Genomic DNA, 21,410 nt, shown 5'->3' with positions numbered 1-21,410 from the left:
AACATTCCCAGTACTGTAGAAAAAATGTGAGACCTTTTCCAAAATGTACTATTTTTATTCAATTCTACTAATACATTTTTTTTTTTAATCCCCCCAAAAATCTGGATATCCCTACCTTTTCCAATGGATCAAGGCACCTTCCAAACTGCATATATAGATTATTAACCTCTGACATTAGAATATTACAAAAGGATTTGGAAAAGAATTTTGCAAAGGCAAACACATGGCAAATGAAGTTTAATGTTAATAAATGTAGAGTAATTTACCACAACGGGAATAATCGTACTGCTGCATATAGATTAAATGTAAATATATTAGATATTACAGAACAGGAGAAGGACTTGGGTATTCTCGTTACAAGTAAGCAGAGCAGCAGTGCTCAATGTCAAGCAGCAGCTGCAAAAGGAAACAATATTTTAAGGTGTATAAAAAGAGAGCTAAAATCCCGTGATTCAAATGTATTATTACCCCTCTATAAATCACTGGTGAGGCCACATCTAGAATATGGGATCCAATTTGGGCTCCACATTTTAAAAAGATATTTGGAATTTAGAATCAGTTCAAAGGCGGAAACTACATTATTACAAGATATTATTTATATGTATAAATACATATGTGGTCAATGCACAGTACTGGACATGACTTATCACTTTTGAGGACCTTACAAAGAGTAATGAAACAATTTCTCACATGGAGAAAAGTAAATTCTGGCAGCTAAATAGGAAAGGATTCTTTACAGTTAGAGCAGTCAGACTGTGGAATGCCGACCACAAGAGGTAATAATGGCAGACACTATAGCAGCATTTAAAAAAGGGCAGGATATTTTTTTAACAAAACATGACATTGTGATTTATAAATAATTTAACAATAGAAAATGTAGAACTATGAATATAGTTTGAATTTTATGTTCCTAGGTCTTTTTTTCAGCCTATGTAACTATGTAGAATGTACATTAGGAAAATGCTTGAAATACAATTCCCTATATTATTTTACAAGTAATTTCCTTTTAATTTTTTTCTTTGTAAAGTCCTAGTTATCTGTCCAATCTCTGCATCTAAAAAGTGCAAAACCTCTTTAATTGTGGTAAAATATACAAATTATAAAATACTGCAGTTCCATCTGTTATATATTGGACTAACTCTCTAAGCCCAAGGGAAGGGCGATCCTCCAGCCATGGTTCCCTAGAGGTTTCCACCACAGGGATTTTTTCCTCTCCTGAGTGCTGGGGGGTGACTCTTCATGAGTCGGGGGTTGTGCCATTTTCAGTGTCATGTGAATTTAAATAAACGTTGTGAACCTTTGACACCTAATTGCGATGCTTCGTGTATTTATTTTGTGCTTATGTCTGATTGATGTTTGGGAGTCGGGGTCCATCACACATCACTGGGTCACACATCTGGACATCTGCCGGCCGCAGCACCTGCAAGTGTGCGCTCATCCTCGGACTAAGGACTCACACTATATTATTGGATTACAAGCAGCTTCCTCGCCTCATTCACACAGTATTTGGGGCTGTAATTTACATCAGTATTTGTAAGCTAAAAACCAGAGGGGAACAATCAGAGGAAATTAATAACTGAATCATTTTCACCTCTTCTGTGTTTTGGATCCTCTCCTGGCATCTGAAACAAATACTGATGTAAAATATCGCCATGTAAAAGTGCCCTAAATCCTTCCTGACTGATTTGATAGTGTGAGTTGCAGTGAAGCAGCGGAGGTTGGAAGCATTAAAGGAGTTTTCTGGTTTCATAAACTCCTGTCCCCCGATTGCCATTTTAAAAACAAACTGTCCTTTCTTCACCCTCCCCGGGACAGACTGCACCTCTGAACCGTGCTGCCCTAATATGTCATATTATTCAGTCACTATGTGGTGGTAATATGTGATCTGTTCATGGTGTGGCGGCATTTGTCCCTTGTATGTAGTATTATTCGGTCACTATGTGGTCTGGTCATGGTGTGGTGGTATTTCTTCCTGTATGTGGTATTATTGGTCTTGGTATAGTGGATTGTGTTGTGTATGGCGTCATTTGTTCTCTCTGATATTAATTAGAAGATTCTTTATTTCCATTAGAGTTTTAATGCTTTGTACACAGCAGCAGAGACGCACTTACAGGGGGTTTCCTGTGGGGAAAAAAGTAATCACCTCTCCATAGGATAAGTGATAACGTACTGACTGGTGGGGTTCTGACTGCTTGGACCCATTCAGCAAAATGTGGAACTTTTTATCCCCATTAGCCTGGAATGGCATGCCCGACTAGATCACTGATCCATTCATTCACTCTGTGGCTGCACTTGTTTTTTTCTGGAAGGCCCAAAGAGAATGAATGGAGCTTCGGTTAGATATCCCACCTGCCGCTGTATTTTAAAATAGGGATAAAAGTGTCCTGTCAGGGACAAAACTTCCCCATTCTTCCGATCAGTGCAGTTTCTAATGGTCGGACCTAAGCGATCACCTTAGGGAAACCAGGGATTCAAGCTTGAGGAGGATAATTTGCATATTCCAGGTGCCTTCTGGGAAAAGCAAAGAGTCTCCCTCAGCAAGAAGATCGTTGGGTACAGCCGGGACCAGCTGCTTGGATAGCATCACCAAACCAGGGATTCAAGCTTGAGGAGGATAATTTGCATATTCCAGGTGCCTTCTGGGAAAAGCAAAGAGTCTCCCTCAGCAAGAAGATCGTTGGGTACAGCCGGGACCAGCTGCTTGGAAAGCATCACCAAACCAGGGATTCAAGCTTGAGGAGGATAATTTGCATATTTCAGGTGCCTTCTGGGAAAAGCAAAGAGTCTCCCTCAGCAAGAAGATTGTTGGGTACAGCCGGGACCAGCTGCTTGAAAAGCATCACCAAACCAGGGATTCAAGCTTGAGGAGGATAATTTGCATATTCCAGGTGCATTCTGGGAAAAGCAAAGAGTCTCCCTCAGCAAGAAGATCGTTGAGTACAGCTGGGACCAGCTGCTTGGAAAGCATCACCAAACCAGGGATTCAAGCTTGAGGAGGATAATTTGCATATTCCAGGTGCCTTCTGGGAAAAGCAAAGAGTCTCCCTCAGCAAGAAGATCGTTGGGTACAGCCGGGATCAGCTGCTTGGAAAGCATCACCAAACCAGGGATTCAAGCTTGAGGAGGATAATTTGCATATTCCAGGTGCCTTCTGGGAAAAGCAAAGAGTCTCTCTCAGCAAGAAGATCGTTGGGTACAGCCGGGACCAGCTGCTTGGAAAGCATCACCAAACCAGGGATTCAAGCTTGAGGAGGATAATTTGCATACTCCAGGTGCCTTCTGGGAAAAGCAAAGAGTCTCCCTCAGCAAGAAGATCGTTGGGTACAGCCGGGACCAGCTGCTTGGAAAGCATCACCAAACCAGGGATTCAAGCTTGAGGAGGATAATTTGCATATTCCAGGTGCCTTCTGGGAAAAGCAAAGAGTCTCCCTCAGCAAGAAGATCGTTGGGTACAGCCGGGACCAGCTGCTTGAAAAGCATCACTAAACCAGGGATTCAAGCTTGAGGAGGATAATTTGCATATTCCAGGTGCCTTCTGGGAAAAGCAAAGAGTCTCCCTCAGCAAGAAGATCGTTGGGTACAGCCGGGACCAGCTGCTTGGAAAGCATCACCAAACCAGGGATTCAAGCTTGAGGAGGATAATTTGCATATTCCAGGTGCCTTCTGGGAAAAGCAAAGAGTCTCCCTCAGCAAGAAGATCGTTGGGTACAGCCGGGACCAGCTGCTTGGAAAGCATCACCAAACCAGGGATTCAAGCTTGAGGAGGATAATTTGCATATTCCAGGTGCCTTCTGGGAAAAGCAAAGAGTCTCCCTCAGCAAGAAGATTGTTGGGTACAGCCGGGACCAGCTGCTTGGAAAGCATCACCAAACCAGGGATTCAAGCTTGAGGAGGATAATTTGCATATTCCAGGTGCCTTCTGGGAAAAGCAAAGAGTCTCCCTCAGCAAGAAGATCGTTGGGTACAGCCGGGACCAGCTGCTTGGAAAGCATCACCAAACCAGGGATTCAAGCTTGAGGAGGATAATTTGCATATTCCAGGTGCCTTCTGGGAAAAGCAAAGAGTCTCCCTCAGCAAGAAGATCGTTGGGTACAGCCGGGACCAGCTGCTTGGAAAGCATCATCAAAAGAATTTTTGCCTGTAGGACATTATTGCAAGAAAGCTTGGCTGAGTAGATTACACAAGAAGGAAAACACACAGCAAGTCAGCAGGATCTAGGAGCAACATGGCAGATGTGACAACCTACATGGTGAGCTGCAGCATGTGCTACATGTTCACAGATCGACCAGAAGAAGAATCCAATTTCACCTGTCAGAAGTGTAGACTAGTGGCCCTTTTAGAAGAAAAGGTGCGAGGTCTGGAAGAAAGAATAGCAACTTTGAAACTCATCAAAGAGAATGAAGACTTCCTAGACACAACAGAAGCATCTCTACTGGTCACAGAAGGTGAAAAAAGTGTCAGAGAACCTCCAAAAGCAGATGAGTGGAAGCATGTGACCAAAAGAAGCAAGAAGACCATGGAAAAATCACCAACCACACAACTGAAGAACCGATATCAAATCTTTGTAGAGGATGAAGATGGCACACCTAAGGATGAAGCAATACCAGCATGCAAAAAAGAAAAGGGCACATAGCAACAAGTGACAGCAAAAAGTACAGCCAAGGAGCAGCCAGTGCCAGGCAGCAGCTGCCAAGGCAAACAGGATCATGGGGTGCATTAAAAGAGGTCTGGATACACATGATGAGAGCATTATACTGCCTCTGTACAAATCCCTAGTTAGACCGCACATGAAGTACTGTGTCCAGTTTTGGGCACCGGTGCTCAGGAAGGATATAATGGAACTAGAGAGTGTACAAAGGAGGGCAACAAAATTAACAAAGGGGATGGGAGAACTACAATACCCAGATAGATTAGCGAAATTAGGATTATTTAGTCTAGAAAAAAGACGACTGAGGGGCGATCTAATAACCATGTATAAGTATATAAGGGGACAATACAAATATCTCGCTGAGGATCTGTTTATACCAAGGAAGGTGACGGGCACAAGGGGGCATTCTTTGCGTCTGGAGGAGAGAAGGTTTTTCCACCAAAATAGAAGAGGATTCTTTACTGTTAGGGAAGTGAGAATCTGGAATTGCTTGCCTGAGGAGGTGGTGATGGCGAACTCAGTTGAGGGGTTCAAGAGAGGCCTGGATGTCTTCCTGGAGCAGAACAATATTGTATCATACAATTATTAGGTTCTGTAGAAGGACGTAGATCTGGGGATTTATTATGATGGAATATAGGCTGAACTGGATGGACAAATGTCTTTTTTCGGACTTAGTAACTATGTAACCTCTCCTGTGGAGCCCATGGATGGGTGATAACTTGTTTTAACCAAGAACTCCATTAATGTAAACTATCGTGATTATACATCCCAGTCATGGGGGCGCACAGTAGCAGCAGCCGCCTGTGTTTTACAGCTGATGCTCCGCTATAATGACAGATATTTGCATATAGCTGTAGGGTGGGCCCCTGGAGTCCATTCCCCTGGTGGGCCCCAGACACCCCAGTCCGACCCTGTCGGTATTGGTGCCTGCCGGCAGGAAGTGCTTTTCTACCGAGCTGCTCCATCTACAGGATGCGGATGTGTAGTACCAAGCATCAGCCATTACCAGAAGACGGAGCAGCTCAGGAACACCGATAACAGCAGATCGTCGGGGGTGCCAGGAATCGGACCCCGGCCGATCACACATTCATGACTTGTCCTAAGGGTAGGACATCAATGTAATAGTGGACAACCTTAACATTGAGAGCCTGTGATGGTTACTTCTAACTTCCGGCCAATCAGAAGTTGTGGTCACAAGATGGTGCAGGACCAGGACGGCGCCGACAGAAGATGAAGACGGCATTAGATTAGAAGCACCACTCCAGTGCTAGAAAAAAATCAGATCAGTGCTTACAGTGCAGTCATTGCCTAGGAAACCGGCCACCTCTGAAGGCCAGTGGAGATGGCCAGTAACCTAGGTGACAAGCAGTGCTTGGGAACAGAGCGGATTATTAGTAAATGGTTTTATAAGTCACTTGTTTGCAAATTTAACACCTTGAGAAATCCCTTTAACAGCCCATGCAGACACAGCACAGCGCCCCCGGCGGTCACTTCCTCTCACATTCACTTTCCCTTTCACTTATGGTATATTATCACGTGTTTGGAAAAAAAAAAGCCCCCTTCCAATACCGCCCCCAGATCCCTCCCCATAGAGCCGGATTCATTCTACACGCTGCAAGTGTGTCCGCCACTTCCTGCTCCAGCCCCGGAAGCCGCACGGAGACAACGAGACTTGCCGGCTCGGTACAGAAGACGCTTTGCACAGCGCCGCTGTTATATAAGCACAGGAACATACCATGAGCACAGGTAACACGGGGGGAGACAGACTATATAACCCCGCGGTCCTCACATCGGACGCGGTCAGGTGACCTGCTCTTTTTTTTCCTCTTTAGGGCCATAGACGCTGGTGCTGAGTCATGGGCGGGGCATGGGCTGTGGGGTTTCTTATACGGGGCGTGGTTTGATGGATGGGCGTGGCTTTTATGTAGTTCTGCAGCGGGTTTGTGTGACCAATGACCACTGACCTGTCACGTGTTGTAGAACCAGAAGTCCCAGCATTTTTTTTTCTGACTGCTGTACATGCTTGTGGATCAGCATCAGCACTGTTTGTCTGCATGGGTGCCAGGCATATAGATGAGTGTCCTGACTGCAGGGGTCACCACAGACAGGAGGAGGGAGGGGTCTGCTTAAAGGGGATGTTAAACAGTTAACCTCTGAGGACGCAGCAGATTTTTAATTTTTATGCGTTTTCGTACAAGAGCCGTAACTTGTTTTTCTTTTTTCGTACGAGATTTATTTATTTTTTATTTTGCAAGATGAGTTGTCGTTTTGAACGGCCGGTCGTGTTACTAAACAGTGCGCGGAAAAATGGGGAAAAAAGCTCCAAAACGAAACCCGTTCCACCGCGGTGTTTGTGGGTTTTATCCGGGCGCTCATCGTGCGGTAATAATCAGCTGTGGAGTCGGTAAGCCATGACACCGACTCGACTCCACCAAAATGGACTCCGACTCCACAGCCCTGGTAATAATGACCTAGTAACGGAGAAAGACGCCACACATGTCAGTCTCCGCGGGCGTCTCTGGGCGCATAGTGGGCATCAGATTTCTTGAAATCCCATCCACTAGGCTGTAACATCTGGACACTGCGGGTTGGACACTGCACAAGTACTTAGCCGGAAACCCGCAGTGATTGCTGATCGTGGGTAAACCTAGAATTTCTTCCTCAGCCTCCAAAATTGAAACATATGAGGAAGAGATAAGTGTGATGAATAATACAAATAATATATCCTCTTATATATGAAGTCAGTAACAGCTGCCGGGCACCGGGACATTAGTGCTTCAGGACGCTCTGCACTACATGGCGTCCGCAGGAGCAGCTCATCCGGCTCCATGGATTTCTATACAGCCGCACACTCCGGTCCGAGTGCCAGCAGCAGTGGCGGGTATTGATGTGCGAGACTCACGCGAGTTTCTCGCATCACACTCGCAAGTGTGACTCCAGCCAAAGGTAGAGATCAGTGTAGAACATAATGCAGTGCAAACCAGCTAATGCGGTAGAGAACATGTAATATGGTGTATGCAGTGCAGAATATGTATTACGGTACATGCAGTTCAGAACAAGTAATACAGTGCAAGCTGTGCAGAACATGTAATGCGGTGTAAAATATAAAATTACCGATAGAAGTCTGTAAAGTGCGTGTAGCGCAGGCAGAGGGCGGCCTGGTGCGTGTAGCGCAGGCAGAGGGCAGCCTGGTGCGTGTAGCGCAGGCAGAGGGCGGCTTGGTGCGTGTAGCGCAGGCAGAGGGCGGCTTGGTGCGTGTAGCGCAGGCAGAGGGCGGCTTGGTGCGTGTAGCGCAGGCAGAGGGTGGCCTGGTGCGTGTAGCGCAGGCAGAGGGCGGCTTGGTGCGTGTAGCGCAGGCAGAGGGCGGCTTGGTGCGTGTAGCGCAGGCAGAGGGCGGCTTGGTGCGTGTAGCGCAGGCAGAGGGCGGCTTGGTGCGTGTAGCGCAGGCAGAGGGCGGCTTGGTGCGTGTAGCGCAGGCAGAGGGTGGCCTGGTGCGTGTAGCGCAGGCAGAGGGTGGCTTGGTGCGTGTAGCGCAGGCAGAGGGCGGCTTGGTGCGTGTAGCGCAGGCAGAGGGCGGCTTGGTGCGTGTAGCGCAGGCAGAGGGCGGCTTGGTGCGTGTAGCGCAGGCAGAGGGCGGCTTGGTGCGTGTAGCGCAGGCAGAGGGTGGCCTGGTGCGTGTAGCGCAGGCAGAGGGCGGCTTGGTGCGTGTAGCGCAGGCAGAGGGCGGCTTGGTGCGTGTAGCGCAGGCAGAGGGCGGCTTGGTGCGTGTAGCGCAGGCAGAGGGTGGCCTGGTGCGTGTAGCGCAGGCAGAGGGCGGCTTGGTGCGTGTAGCGCAGGCAGAGGGCGGCTTGGTGCGTGTAGCGCAGGCAGAGGGCGGCTTGGTGCGTGTAGCGCAGGCAGAGGGCGGCTTGGTGCGTGTAGCGCAGGCAGAGGGTGGCCTGGTGCGTGTAGCGCAGGCAGAGGGTGGCTTGGTGCGTGTAGCGCAGGCAGAGGGCAGCCTGGTGCGTGTAGCGCAGGCAGAGGGCGGCTTGGTGCGTGTAGCGCAGGCAGAGGGCGGCTTGGTGCGTGTAGCGCAGGCAGAGGGTGGCCTGGTGCGTGTAGCGCAGGCAGAGGGTGGCTTGGTGCGTGTAGCGCAGGCAGAGGGCGGCCTGGTGCGTGTAGCGCAGGAAAAGGGCGGCCTGGTGCGTGTAGCGCAGGCAGAGGGCGGCCTGGTGCGTGTAGCGCAGGCAGAAGGCGGCTTGGTGCGTGTAGCGCAGGCAGAGAGCGGCCTGGTGCGTGTAGCGCAGGCAGAGGGCGGCTTGGTGCGTGTAGCGCAGGCAGAGGGCGGCCTGGTGCGTGTAGCGCAGGCAGAGGGCGGCCTGGTGCGTGTAGTGCAGGCAGAGGGCAGCCTGGTGCGTGTAGCGCAGCCCGAAACTCAGAATCTGCTACTTGGAGCTCAGGCAAGGAGAGCTGTAGCCATAATCATTAAGAAGGGGTCAGAAAATAAAAGCCAGACAGAAAGAAAAGTTTATTTCCACGTACATTTATTGATAAGTAACGTCAACGAGGCCTATTGATCACTGCCCATAGACAATTCTAACAAGGGTTCTTGTCCAATCAGTTCCTTTATGTCCCCGTTGTGGTATTTTGTATAACATGTGTATTGCTGTTATTTGTCTCCTGTGTGGCCAGGGTTGAGCTTAGATAAAACAGCGGCTTTTAGGAAGAAGCTGAAGGCTGAGCCCCGCTTTGTGCTGGCCCAGAATGTGGCGACGTGCAGTGACCCCCTGGAGGTGTGCTTACAGAGGCAGACAGTCCAGGACAGTGTCCACGTCTTCCAGCACACCATCCCCGCTGAGGGCAAACCGGTCACCAACCAGAAAAACTCAGGTATGACGCTTTCTTCAGAGATCTGCTTGGTTGTGTTTGGTTATAAGTGATGGAGCAATAATCTATATTGTCATAGCTGATCCAAAATGTATGAATGGTGAAAGCAGTTCTATGCCTGTACACGTGCCGGATGTATGGCATATCCGCAAAATAGGGCACACACCAGACATCTAAAGGGAACCTGTCACTGGCGCCGACCTGACACTGTCTGTAGGTTACTGAGCACAATCCTGCTGACAGGTTCCCTTTAAGGCTTATCCAGTTGATATATGTTAAAAACAGGACAACCAAACCACAAACCCCAAAATTCATAGAAACTGCATTATAGGATCTATATCCCCGATTTCTTAAGAATTTGGCGTTTCTGACACTTCAGTCTTAATGAATTTGGCCAATCTTATTCCTTCATATCTTTTCTTAAAGGGGTTGTCTATCTTTGGGGACCATTTTTTTTTTTATTACTTGAATGGATGCCATTGGGGCTAGAAATCATTTTTGCTATTAAGTTTCGTTAAAAGTATTGCACCATTTACCTCTTATAGCTGCTGTATTACACTGTGTATATCTGGCTGCAGAATGAGTTTCCAGGGTCGGCCTCCTTATCTGTATTTTATCAGGTGTGTTGGGGACATGACATGACACTTAGGCCGGCGTCACACTAGCGAGTTTTACGGACGTATGAGCGCATAAACTACGTCTGTAAAATTCATGCTAGGAGCAACTCAGTCACTGCTCCCAACATTGAGAGCGTCGGCTGTCCCGACTGGCGGACAGCCGGCTCCGTACTGATGCACTGCACCGTGAGCTGTCCGTCCGTTGAGGTGCGCTTAAGATGCCGCACTCCATGCTGGGGGCAGTGACTGAAATTGCTCCGGACATGCTTGTTTGACTGAAATACGGAGGCTCCCGGGAGAAACAAAGTTCATATTCTCCCTAGTGCCGCATTCTCAGTATTGCTGCCAGGAACTTCACAACACTACCTACAGATTAACCCTATATCTGAAGGTTGATAGCATTATTGGCCCAGACAGGTTCCTTTAAATGACCTGACATCGAGCAAACCGATCGGATGCATTGATTTTTAAGCTTTTCAGTTCTTGTCAGTACGTCACCCTGTGTAAATCCACAGTTTCTGATGATAATTTTCATAGCTTTTCCCCACAAAAACTGCTGAAAAACCTCAGTGTGAACACACCTCAAGTCTTGCGCCAATGGTTTTTCACGTGTCCATTTTGTCCCTGCAAAAACTATTTTTCTCCTTATAAAACAGAGCAAAACCATAATTCATAATGAATTAGGCTCTGGTGCATACACTGAATGTAGGGAGTCCTGGTGTATGCTAGATTGTATCTGGTTTTGTTTTTTAACCTATATAAAATAGAATAGTAGAGAATTACATTTTTATAAGATGGAATTTAGGGAAAAAATGCAAATGTACTAAGCTTTCATGATGATCTGCTTTGTGATAAGTGTATTTATTGGTTACTGTAAAATGTCAATTAAAATTGGATTTCCCAGCAAAAAAATGATTCCAGACATCCAGCATCCTTGGAATTGATGGGATACTTCGGCATCAGGAGGTGAGTAGGGCTGGTGATGTCACGTCTGATACCTGTTGGGATGAGCGATAAATCTGCAGGTGCTGTGCCCTTGTCCTGTTCTAATGAATACTAATAAGCGGGACGGCCGGTGCACTAGACTAGTCAATCACGCATTCATCCAGGCAGGTACCAGTAGACCTGACGTCACCGGATCTGCTCAATCTCTGAAACGCAAATGAGTGGAGTCTGAATACCCTTCTATGCAGAAAAAGAACTAGGTAAAGGGGTATTCAGATGTACAAGATCCTAGCCCAGAATATAGTCAGTATAATAATAATATTAGCAAATACCTCCAATTAGAATTGTAGTATAGTTCTTCTGATTCTTTATATCGCTTACCCCATGTACAGGTCATTGCAATAGTTTAGGTATCCATGGTTACGACCACTCTTATAGTGATAGTTGGTTAGTTACTAGTGGTCGTAGCCATGGATATCTAAGCTACTGCAATGCCTGCACTTGAAGTAAGTGATATAGCAAATCAGAAGAACTATACTACATTTCTAATTGGAGGTATTTGCTAATAATATTATTATTACACCTACTACACATTGGGATAGGATTTTGGAGATGGAATACCCCTTTAAGCTTTGTAGCCCAGCCTCCCTCTGTGTCGGGTGCAGCTTCATTCAGTTGCTTTCAGTCCCTTGGTTTTCAGGTTCAGCAGGAACTTCTCAGATTGGACCCTCATTGATGATAATGTTGTAGAATATCCGACCGATGTGTCCTGCTATTATAAGATGGGGCTACCAGTTTAATCTGCAAATATGCATATGATTGATAGGATGGATAAAGACAGCCTGCTGGCTTCCACCACTTGTCTGGTTTAATAAATAATTGTATTTCCTATAACATTCATAGTCCGTCTTTTCTTAGAACTCTACTTTCCTCTGTTATTCTGACTAGGAATATAAGAGTAAATTGACAACTAGGTGTTACCAGTTTAGGGGTGTATACTTTCCCACTGTCCAATCAGCAGTAGCACGCTGGGTAGGGAAGCACCATATTGACAAAGAGATTGGTCACATGCAGATGTCAATTTATTCTTGCATTTCCACGGAACAACTTGGAGATCTAAGAAAAGCTGCTCCAGTATGGGGAATGCAGGTGTTCACTAAAACAGACGTGTGAGCAGATCCCACTGAAAAATTGTTCACTTATCAGATATTAAAGCAAGTTCTTGATGCCACTTTTTCAAAAACGTTGCTGAAAAGAAGCCAATAACTCTGTAAGAAAAATAAGCCTAAGGGTATGTTCACACGATCCTGATTTCAATCCTTTTTTTTCAGGACAAAAACCGCAGCTCTTGGCAGAAAACGCAGGTGCGTTTTTGGTGCGTTTTTGATGCGTTTTTGGTGCGGTTTTTTATGCGGTTTTTAGTGCGGTTTTTTATGCAGTTTTCTCTGCAGATTGTCTGTGTTTGACACAAATAAAGCTTTAACTGCAGTGGGGGAAAAAGAAATGATGTCATTTCCTTGTCCAACCCTTTTCTTCTTCCATCCTCCATTTTGGGACTAAACACCAAAATGAGTGGACGTGTTTTGAATGACAGCGCTCCGCAGAGTGCTGAGCGTAGGCCAGATCACAGCCCGCGGATCCAGCTCTATCCAGCTATTTAAGTCTACGTTCACATTTGCGGTCTGCGCCGCAGCGTCGCCGCATGCGTCATGCGCCCCTATATTTAACATGGGGGCGCATGGACATGCGTCGCACTTGCGTCTTGCGCCGCATGCGTCACTGCAGCGCACGCATCCGGGCGCAGAGGACGCAGCAAGTTGCATTTTTGCTGCGTCCAAAATCAATCAAAAAAAGGACGCATGCGGCGCAAAACGCAGCGTTGTGCATGCGTTTTGCTGCGTTTTTGTTTGCGTTGTGTGTTGCGGCGCCGACGCTGCGGCGCACAACGCATATGTGAACATAGCTTAAGTGCCACGTATTTAAGTGCCACGTATCACGTATTTAAGTGCCACGTATTTCAGTGCCACGTATTTCAGTGCCACGTATTTCAGTGCCACGTATTTCAGTGCCACGTATCACGTATTTCAGTGCCACGTATCACGTATTTCAGTGCCACGTATTTCAGTGCCACGTATCACGTATTTCAGTGCCACGTATTTCAGTGCCACGTATTTCAGTGCCACGTATTTAAGTGCCACGTATCACGTATTTCAGTGCCACGTGCCACGTATTTCAGTGCCACGTGCCACGTATTTCAGTGCCACGTATCACGTATTTCAGTGCCACGTGCCACGTATTTCAGTGCCACGTATCACGTATTTCAGTGCCACGTGCCACGTATTTCAGTGCCACGTATTTCAGTGCCACGTGCCACGTATTTCAGTGCCACGTATCACGTATTTCAGTGCCACGTGCCACGTATTTCAGTGCCACGTGCCACGTATTTCAGTGCCATGTGCCACGTATTTCAGTGCCACGTATCACGTATTTCAGTGCCACGTGCCACATATTTCAGTGCCACATATCACGTATTTCAGTGCCACGTATTTCAGTGCCACGTATTTAAGTGCCACGTGCCACGTATTTCAGTGCCACGTATCACGTATTTCAGTGCCACGTGCCACGTATTTCAGTGCCACGTGCCACGTATTTCAGTGCCACGTATCACGTATTTCAGTGCCACGTGCCACATATTTAAGTGACACGTATCACGTATTTAAGTGACACGTATCACGTATAAGTGCCACGTGTCACGTATTTAAGTGCCACGTATCACGTATTTCAGTGCCACGTATCACGTATTTCAGTGCCACGTATTTCAGTGCCACGTATCACGTATTTAAGTGACACGTATCACGTATAAGTGCCACGTGTCACTTATTTAATTGCCACGTATTTAAGTGCCACGTATCCCACGAAGATTTTCCATGGAGAACAGACACATCCGGAGACATGTCTGCTCTCCACGGCTGCAGCAACACACTGACAGGAGCCATAGTTCCTGTCGGTGTGTCACTGCGCATGCGCGAGCGAGTTTACCGGCGGTCATTGACCCCGGCACTCTCGCTTAACGGCAGTGCTGCGTGGGAAAGTTCAACGCAGCTGTACTGCCGTTAACCGAGACGCCGGAGTCATTGAACTCCGGAACAGTACGCGATACACTGCTAGGAGCTTCGCTCCTGGCAGTGTATCGCCGGAGAGCAGCCGATCGGCGTGGGACACTCGTTTTATGGATTCTGCGGACAGGGAGTATGAATTTGATTTTTTATTTTGTGATTTTTTCCTGGAGGATCGAGGGCTTCGCCTACAAGTGTGCTGTTGGTGAGTATACACTCTGTGTTATATGTTGTATGTACTGTGTGTCATGTATGTGTATTGTGTGTAGGTGTTTTGTGTAACTTTACAATTGTGCTAAGTCGCCGGACACAGGGACAACTCTCCCATCCTAATACCGGATGGGAGTAGTAGTCCCATACGGCGACTTAGCACAATGGTGGCACTAGCGTCGCATGGGGACACACGCACACACACACACACACACACACACACACACACACACACACACACACACACACACACACACACATACCAAATCAATCAAACGGCCGACACGATCCCCATGCGATGGTATGCCTCCATGTCTCTCCGCCCAAGCACTTCCGCCCACGCACTTCCGGCCGCTTCCCCGCACTTCCGGCTGCAGCGGTTCTGCACCACAAACCGCAATAAAACCCGCAGATATATTTTTGATCTGCGGGTTTTACTGCGGGTTTGACCTCACAATGGAGGTCTATGGGTGCAGAACCGCTGCAGTTTCGGGCAAAGAAGTGACATGCTCCTTCTTTTTTCCCGCACCGATTCATCGCGGCTTTTTAAGGGAAATTCAGGACTGTGTGCACAGTGGTTCCTGTTTTCCATAGGGGTACATTGTAATGTACCCTGCATGGAAAACAGCTGCGGAACCGCAGCGGCAAAACCGCTGCGGTTCTGCAGTAAAAAACGCACTGTGTGAACATGGCCTAAGGCTGGTGTCACACTATCAGTATTTGGTCAGTATTTTACCTCAGTATTTGTAAGCCAAAACCAGGAGTGGGTGATAAATGCAGAAGTGGTGCATATGTTTCTGTTATACTTTTCCTCTAATTGTTCCACTCCAGATTTTGGCTTACAAATACTGAGGTAAAATACTGACCAAATACTGATAGTGTGACACCAGCCTAATTCTGAAAATTGTGGCTGCTGCTCCAGCTTTTAATGACTTAATCTATGTACATTGTATGATTGGGATGAATATAATGAAATGTTCCAGACTGCCATCTGGTTGGCATTTTTGCCCCTATTACACCATATATTATAGATTGTTGTCTTCTCTCCATCTCTGCAGGAAGGTGCTGGATATTTTCCTGTCTGAACGTGATGAGATTACCTTTTATAAAGAAGTTCAATCTTGAAGAATTTGAGTTTAGCCAGTCATACCTGTTTTTCTGGGATAAGGTAAATTTATCTGGTTGTTATCATCATGTTTTCTATTAAAGCCATATGAAGTTGATCTGCACGAGGAGGCACACTTATTTGCGATGTCTGATTTGCTGACGTTACATAAATCTTGGTTATATTACTAATAGAGACGTTCTATAACAATGTGTCTGAAAAGTCTGTGGCTGCAGGTTTGGTGCCTTGCCCTGCCCAAAAATTATCCCCAGTATTGTAATAACAAAAGTACTGCTCTCCTGAAAGATTTTTCTAAATTTCCTGAGAAATCAGAAATTAAAAGGGAAAAACGTCAGCCATGATGGATCCATCACAAAACAGACACCAATAATGCATAACGGACTATAAGGGGTTTGTCATGGAGGCCGTAATTTTTGGACCTACTTGGTTTGACCTTTATGACAGCATTTATGACTGGTTTCTACCAGAGATGTGAATGGAGCCCTGAATGGATTTTCTGGTTTTGAAAAACCTGTCTCCCAACTACAGTTAATTTAAAGAAACAAAATTGGGCTTTCCTCTTCTCAACAGGTCCAGCACTTATCTCTGCCACTGCTTTCAGTTTCTGTTTTTGTCTGCAGCGCTGACGTCACGTCACCAGAGCTGCAGCCATTCAGAGACCTCAGCAGCTTGTGCTGTCATCTCTGGTAGAACTGCTGAGCCTCATTATTCACTGCACCGTGATCAGAGGCAGAGACTCTGTGCTGGACCCAAGGAAGATGGATTGGGGGAGACATGGGTTTTCCGTAAACAGAAACAACCCCTTTAAAATAAGAGAGTTCAACATTACTGATGAGTTCCCTAACTTGCAGAGTGCTTTTTTTCATACAATAATTCTGATATTGTTATAGTATCAGTGTCATGGTGATACCGGGACAGAGAGGGGCCAGAAGACTGCGCCGTCTGGTTGCACAAACCCCTGCACGTATTAATCTGCTTCACCTTCCTATTAGCAGTGCAGTCTTTCCTTGTACTCTTATTGCAAGGGTTAATCAGTTCTGACTATCGTCCCTGGAGCTCTCCGCCCTGGTTTGTCTTTGCAGTTCTGTGTTGGCCACTCTTCTCAGGTATATATGCTCTCCACTTGCACTAGGGAATTTCTGGTGATAGTTCCAACTTCCTGGTTTGGCGGTGAAGGAGAGTTCTGAACTAGTACCAGTCTGTTGGTGTAGTTTACAGGAGATATCAGCGTGGATTTGGTATTGTGTGTTTATCCTAATCCTCTCCCATTTGGTTTGCTTTCCACTCAGTTGTTTAGTGAGTGTATTTGTATGACTGTTTTTTTCTTTTATCATTGTCTGTTTCCCCTGTCTGTCAGGCTTGTATTATCCTATACGCTTCTGTCCCATACCTTCTTGGTGGGGAAGGAAACAGATCAGCGTGCATATAGAAGCATAGCAAGGTAGGAGACCCCAGCAACTCCACCATCAGGGGTAATATGTGGAACAAGGATAGCCTAGGGCCCTCCTACCTTAAGGGACAGGGAGGGATCCCATTGCCCCAGGAAATCCCGCTACAATATTGTGGCAATCTGGTTGTTCCCTATATAATACACTGACTCAGAGCTGGTTCATTAAAGTGCCAGCCACAATGTTCCTCTTCCTCTCTTGAAAAACTTACCTGTGTTCAGCCGGCCCCGAAGAGAGGACCTGTAACTTCTTTCTCCTGTGCTGAGACCTGCTGGAGGGGAGATGAGCAGTGGACATGTTAGGCTTGGTACATGTGTCTACTTTTGTTAGCCATTAAAGTCTTAACAAAATCCAAATAGACAAGTGGTGCAGGTTCCTCGTCTGCAGGGACGTTTTTTGATATCACTACATTGAAGCTTGTGATCCTGCACTCTCTCTGCATTATGTCATGTCCAGCCAGGGACTCCTGGGACTAGAAAGAAATGGGGGACAACAGCTTTTTTAACTAACTGCTACTGCATTTTTTTTTTTTAATCTAAATGTTGCTGTGTTCGCACTATGTTTGAGCAGAAAAATCGGTAATTTCTCTGCTTCTGTTGGGCCCACCGATCACAATGAGTATCGCTTTATTACAAAAAATTGATGTCCCATGGGGATATATTTTTTATTTTTGGAATACAAAATAATGTCAGCTTCCAAGCCGAAACCACCTGAAGAATGGTCAGGTGATTGAGCTTCTTCATGGCCTTTCGAAGCCTGAATAAGTAAAAAAAACCCCGTAAAGTATGCACAGTAAGTCATTTTGTCATTGCCATGCATATGTTCATTATTTTGAATCTTTATTGAGTGCTTTTTCAGGCAGGTCCAGGCAGAATTCACCTGAAAAAGATGCCGTTTCTACATATCCTAAAGTACCGTAATTTTTCAAGAAATTTATCTTTTTTTCCATAGCCTTGCAGACATAAAAAATAAACTCTACTATAGTCATATACAGTTATATGAAAAAGTTTGGGCACCCCTATTAATCTTAAGCTTAATGTTTTATAAAAATTGTTTTTTTTTGCAACAGCTATTTCAGTTTCATATATCTAATAACTGTTGGACACAGTAATGTTTCTGCCTTGAAATGAGGTTTATTGTACTAACAGAAAATGTGCAATCTGCATGCAAACAAAATTTGACAGGTGCATAAGTATGGGCACCTCACCAGAAAAGTGACATTAATATTTAGTAGATCCTCCTTTTGCAAAAATAACAGCCTCTAGTCGCTCCCTGTAGCTTTTAATGAGTTCCTGGATCCTGGATGAAGGTATTTTTGACCATTCCTCTTTACAAAACAATTCCAGTTCAGTTAAGTTTGATGGTCGCTGAGCATGGACAGCCCTCTTCAAATGATCCCACAGATGTTCAATGATATTCAGGTCTGGGGACTGGGATGGCCATTCCAGAACAGTGTAATTGTTCCTCTGCATGAATGCCTGAGTAGATTTGGAGCGGTGTTTTGGATCATTGTCTTGCTGAAAGATCCATCCCCTGCGTAACTTCAACTTTGTCACTGATTCATGAACATTATTGTCAAGAATCTGCTGATACTGAGAGGAATCCATGCGTCCCTCAACTTTAACAAGATTCCCGATGCCGGCATTGGCCACACAGCCCCAAAGCATGATGGAACCTCCACCAAATTTTACTGTGGGTAGCAAGTGTTTTTCTTGGAATGCTGTGTTTTTGCCACCATGCATAACGCCTTTTTGTATGATCAAACAACTCAATCTTGGTTTCATCAGTCCACAGGACCTTCTTCCAAAAAGAAATTGGCTTCTCCAAATGTGCTTTTGCATAGCTCAGCCGACTCTGTTTGTGGCGTGCTTGCAGAAACGGCTTCTTTCGCATCACTCTCCCATACAGCTTCTCCTTGTGCAAAGTGCGTTGTATAGTTGACCAATGCACAGTGACACCATCTGCAGCAAGTTGATGCTGCAGCTCTCTGGAGGTGGTCTGAGGATTGTCCTTGACTGATCTCACCATTCTTCTTCTCTGCCTTTCTGATGTTTTTCTTGGCCTGCCACTTCTGGCCTTAACAAGAACTGTACCTGTGTTCTTCCATTTCAGCTTTTTGTGTCCTTCCCCTGAACAACTATGTTGAATAATCTTTGTTTTCAGATCATTTGACAGTTGTTTTGAGGAGCCCATGATGCCACTCTTCAGAGGAGATTCAAACAGGAGAACAACTTGCAAGTGGCCACTTTAAGTAGTTTTTCTCATGATTGCATACACCTGGCTATGAAGTTCAAAGCTCAATGAGGTTACAATACCAAAAAAAGTGCTTTAGGCTATGTGCAAACGTTGCGGATTAGGCTTAGGAATTTCTCGTGCGGATTCTGCCTCTCCTGGCAGAAAACGCACCTGCGCTTTTTTTGTGCAGTTCCGCAGCGTTTTTTTGTGCGGTTTTGCTGCTGTTTTCTTGTGGATTCGTTTTTTACCCCTGTGGTTTTCTAAAATGGAATGGGTACAAAAACGCTGCAGATTCACAAAAAAGAAGTGACATGCTACTTCTTTTAAACTGCAGCGTTTCCGCAGCGGATTTTCCGCAAAGTGTGCACAGCATTTTTTTTTCTCATTGATTTACATTGTACTGTAAATCAATTGCGGATCTGCAGTGTTTCTGCACTGCAAAAAACGCTGCGGATCCGCAGAGAATCCGCAATGTGTGCACATACCCTTAGTAAGTCAGTAAAAAGTAGGTAGGAGTATTTAAAACAAGAAAATGATAAGGGTGCCCATACTTATGCACCTGTCAAATTTTGTTTGAATGCAGATTGCACATTTTCTGTTAGTACAATAAACCTCATTTCAAGGCAGAAACATTACTGTGTCCAACAGTTATTAGATATATGAAACTGAAATAGCTGTTGCAAAAAAACCAATTTTTATAAAACATTAAGCTTAAGATTAATAGGGGTGCCCAAACTTTTTCATATAACTGTAGTCACCCTGTGCAGATGCAGTGCTGCCTCTCTGCCGCTGCCTCTGGTATTGGTGACAGGCTGCAGCGCACATGACCACTGCAGCCAATACCTAGGAGAAACGCTGCCAACTACCTTGTTATCACCGCTGAGAGTTTATATTTTACGTCTGTAATACTATGGATTTAAAAAAACAACAACTTTTTATTGGAAAACCATCTACTAAAAGGTAACCTTTCTCCTAGGGAATTATTTGTGGTTTCTTTTACTAAGAGCAATAAATCTTTTTTCTGAGTAACACCGTGCCAAACCTTTCTTCCGACATGGTCCATACATGTGTGTTCTGAGAATCCATTGTATTCCCTAGTGGTTCACTATTGAGACCCTATTAACAATCTTCTTCCTCAACAGGTGGAACGCTGCAATTATTTCCTAAATGCTTTTGTTGAAACCGCACATAAGGATGAGCCAATTGATGGGAGACTCATGCAGTTTCTTCTCTCAAACCCCAGCAATGATGGAGGCCAGTGGGACATGCTTGTTAACCTGATCGGTAAGGATTTACCCTTGTTCCTCCGTTGATGTCCTCCTGTCATCCACACGACACTGCGATCACATAATTAACAAATAAATGAATAATTAATAATATTATGATATTATTTATTATAAATATAATAATTTACCATGTGTGGTCTTATGTACATAACTTCCGCAGACACCCCCTCCACTAGGGTCATCTTATAGGCACAGGCCTAGTGATCCTACAGAACAGAATGTGTGTGTGTGTGTCTGATTGGCAAATTTTTAGCGCTTACCCAATCTAGACTTTCTGACAAACAAAATCAATAAACTATTACAAGTCTCTCCTTTTCTTTTCTCCGATAGAAAAATATGGTGTCATCCCAAAGAAATGTTTCCCAGAATCCCATACATCCGAGGCCACTCGTAGAATGAACGACATATTGAATCACAAGGTAAAAAAAAAAAACAACTATTCATTTTTGATAATTTTTCATTCGTTATTCTCAACATTGGACCTTCTCACCTATCTGTAGTTCCAATCGACTATATACAACAGTCTCATGGAAGATGAATAGAGTGGTGGTGTGCATGTACAGCTACTGCTCCATTTAGATAGGGTGTGTTCTCGGGATTAGTGCAGATCCCAAACGATAACTTTCAGGCCCCGATTCATCAAGACTGGCAATGTTCTTGCCTGTCTTGATGAAAGGGCATGGTGGTCTCAGACCCACCTGATTCTTGAAGAGGTACATACCTCTTCTTGAATCTTGAGTGTCTGGCCAGACGCTTGTGTCTCCATTCCGTACAGTACGCCAGAAATCTTACTCCCAATATACAAACAAGAAAATACAGTTCCACTCTGTAAATGCTATGCTACTCAAGGATTGAATATATCAAATTGAAACTGCATTTCTGATATGGAAAACATGTTTAAAAATGAAGGTAC

General features: G+C 45.4%; 1 protein-coding gene across 1 annotated transcript in view; it reads left to right on the top strand.

Annotated features, from left to right (window-relative positions):
* Nucleotides 1-6,256: 6,256 nt before the first annotated feature.
* BLMH (bleomycin hydrolase) overlaps nt 6,257-21,410 on the top strand; it is an 82,703-nt gene continuing 67,549 nt past the window's right edge. The window contains exons 1-5 of the mRNA XM_077294272.1: nt 6,257-6,394; nt 9,320-9,517; nt 15,461-15,570; nt 20,354-20,495; nt 20,828-20,916. Coding sequence (XP_077150387.1) covers nt 6,385-6,394; nt 9,320-9,517; nt 15,461-15,570; nt 20,354-20,495; nt 20,828-20,916 — 549 coding nt within the window. The 5' untranslated portion in view covers nt 6,257-6,384. The remainder of the gene's footprint in view (nt 6,395-9,319; nt 9,518-15,460; nt 15,571-20,353; nt 20,496-20,827; nt 20,917-21,410) is intronic.

The sequence above is a fragment of the Ranitomeya variabilis genome, chromosome 3 (genome assembly GCF_051348905.1).
Source record: "Ranitomeya variabilis isolate aRanVar5 chromosome 3, aRanVar5.hap1, whole genome shotgun sequence".
In the NCBI taxonomy this organism is placed as follows: domain Eukaryota; kingdom Metazoa; phylum Chordata; class Amphibia; order Anura; family Dendrobatidae; genus Ranitomeya; species Ranitomeya variabilis.
This window is presented reverse-complemented; position numbering and strand designations above follow the sequence as displayed.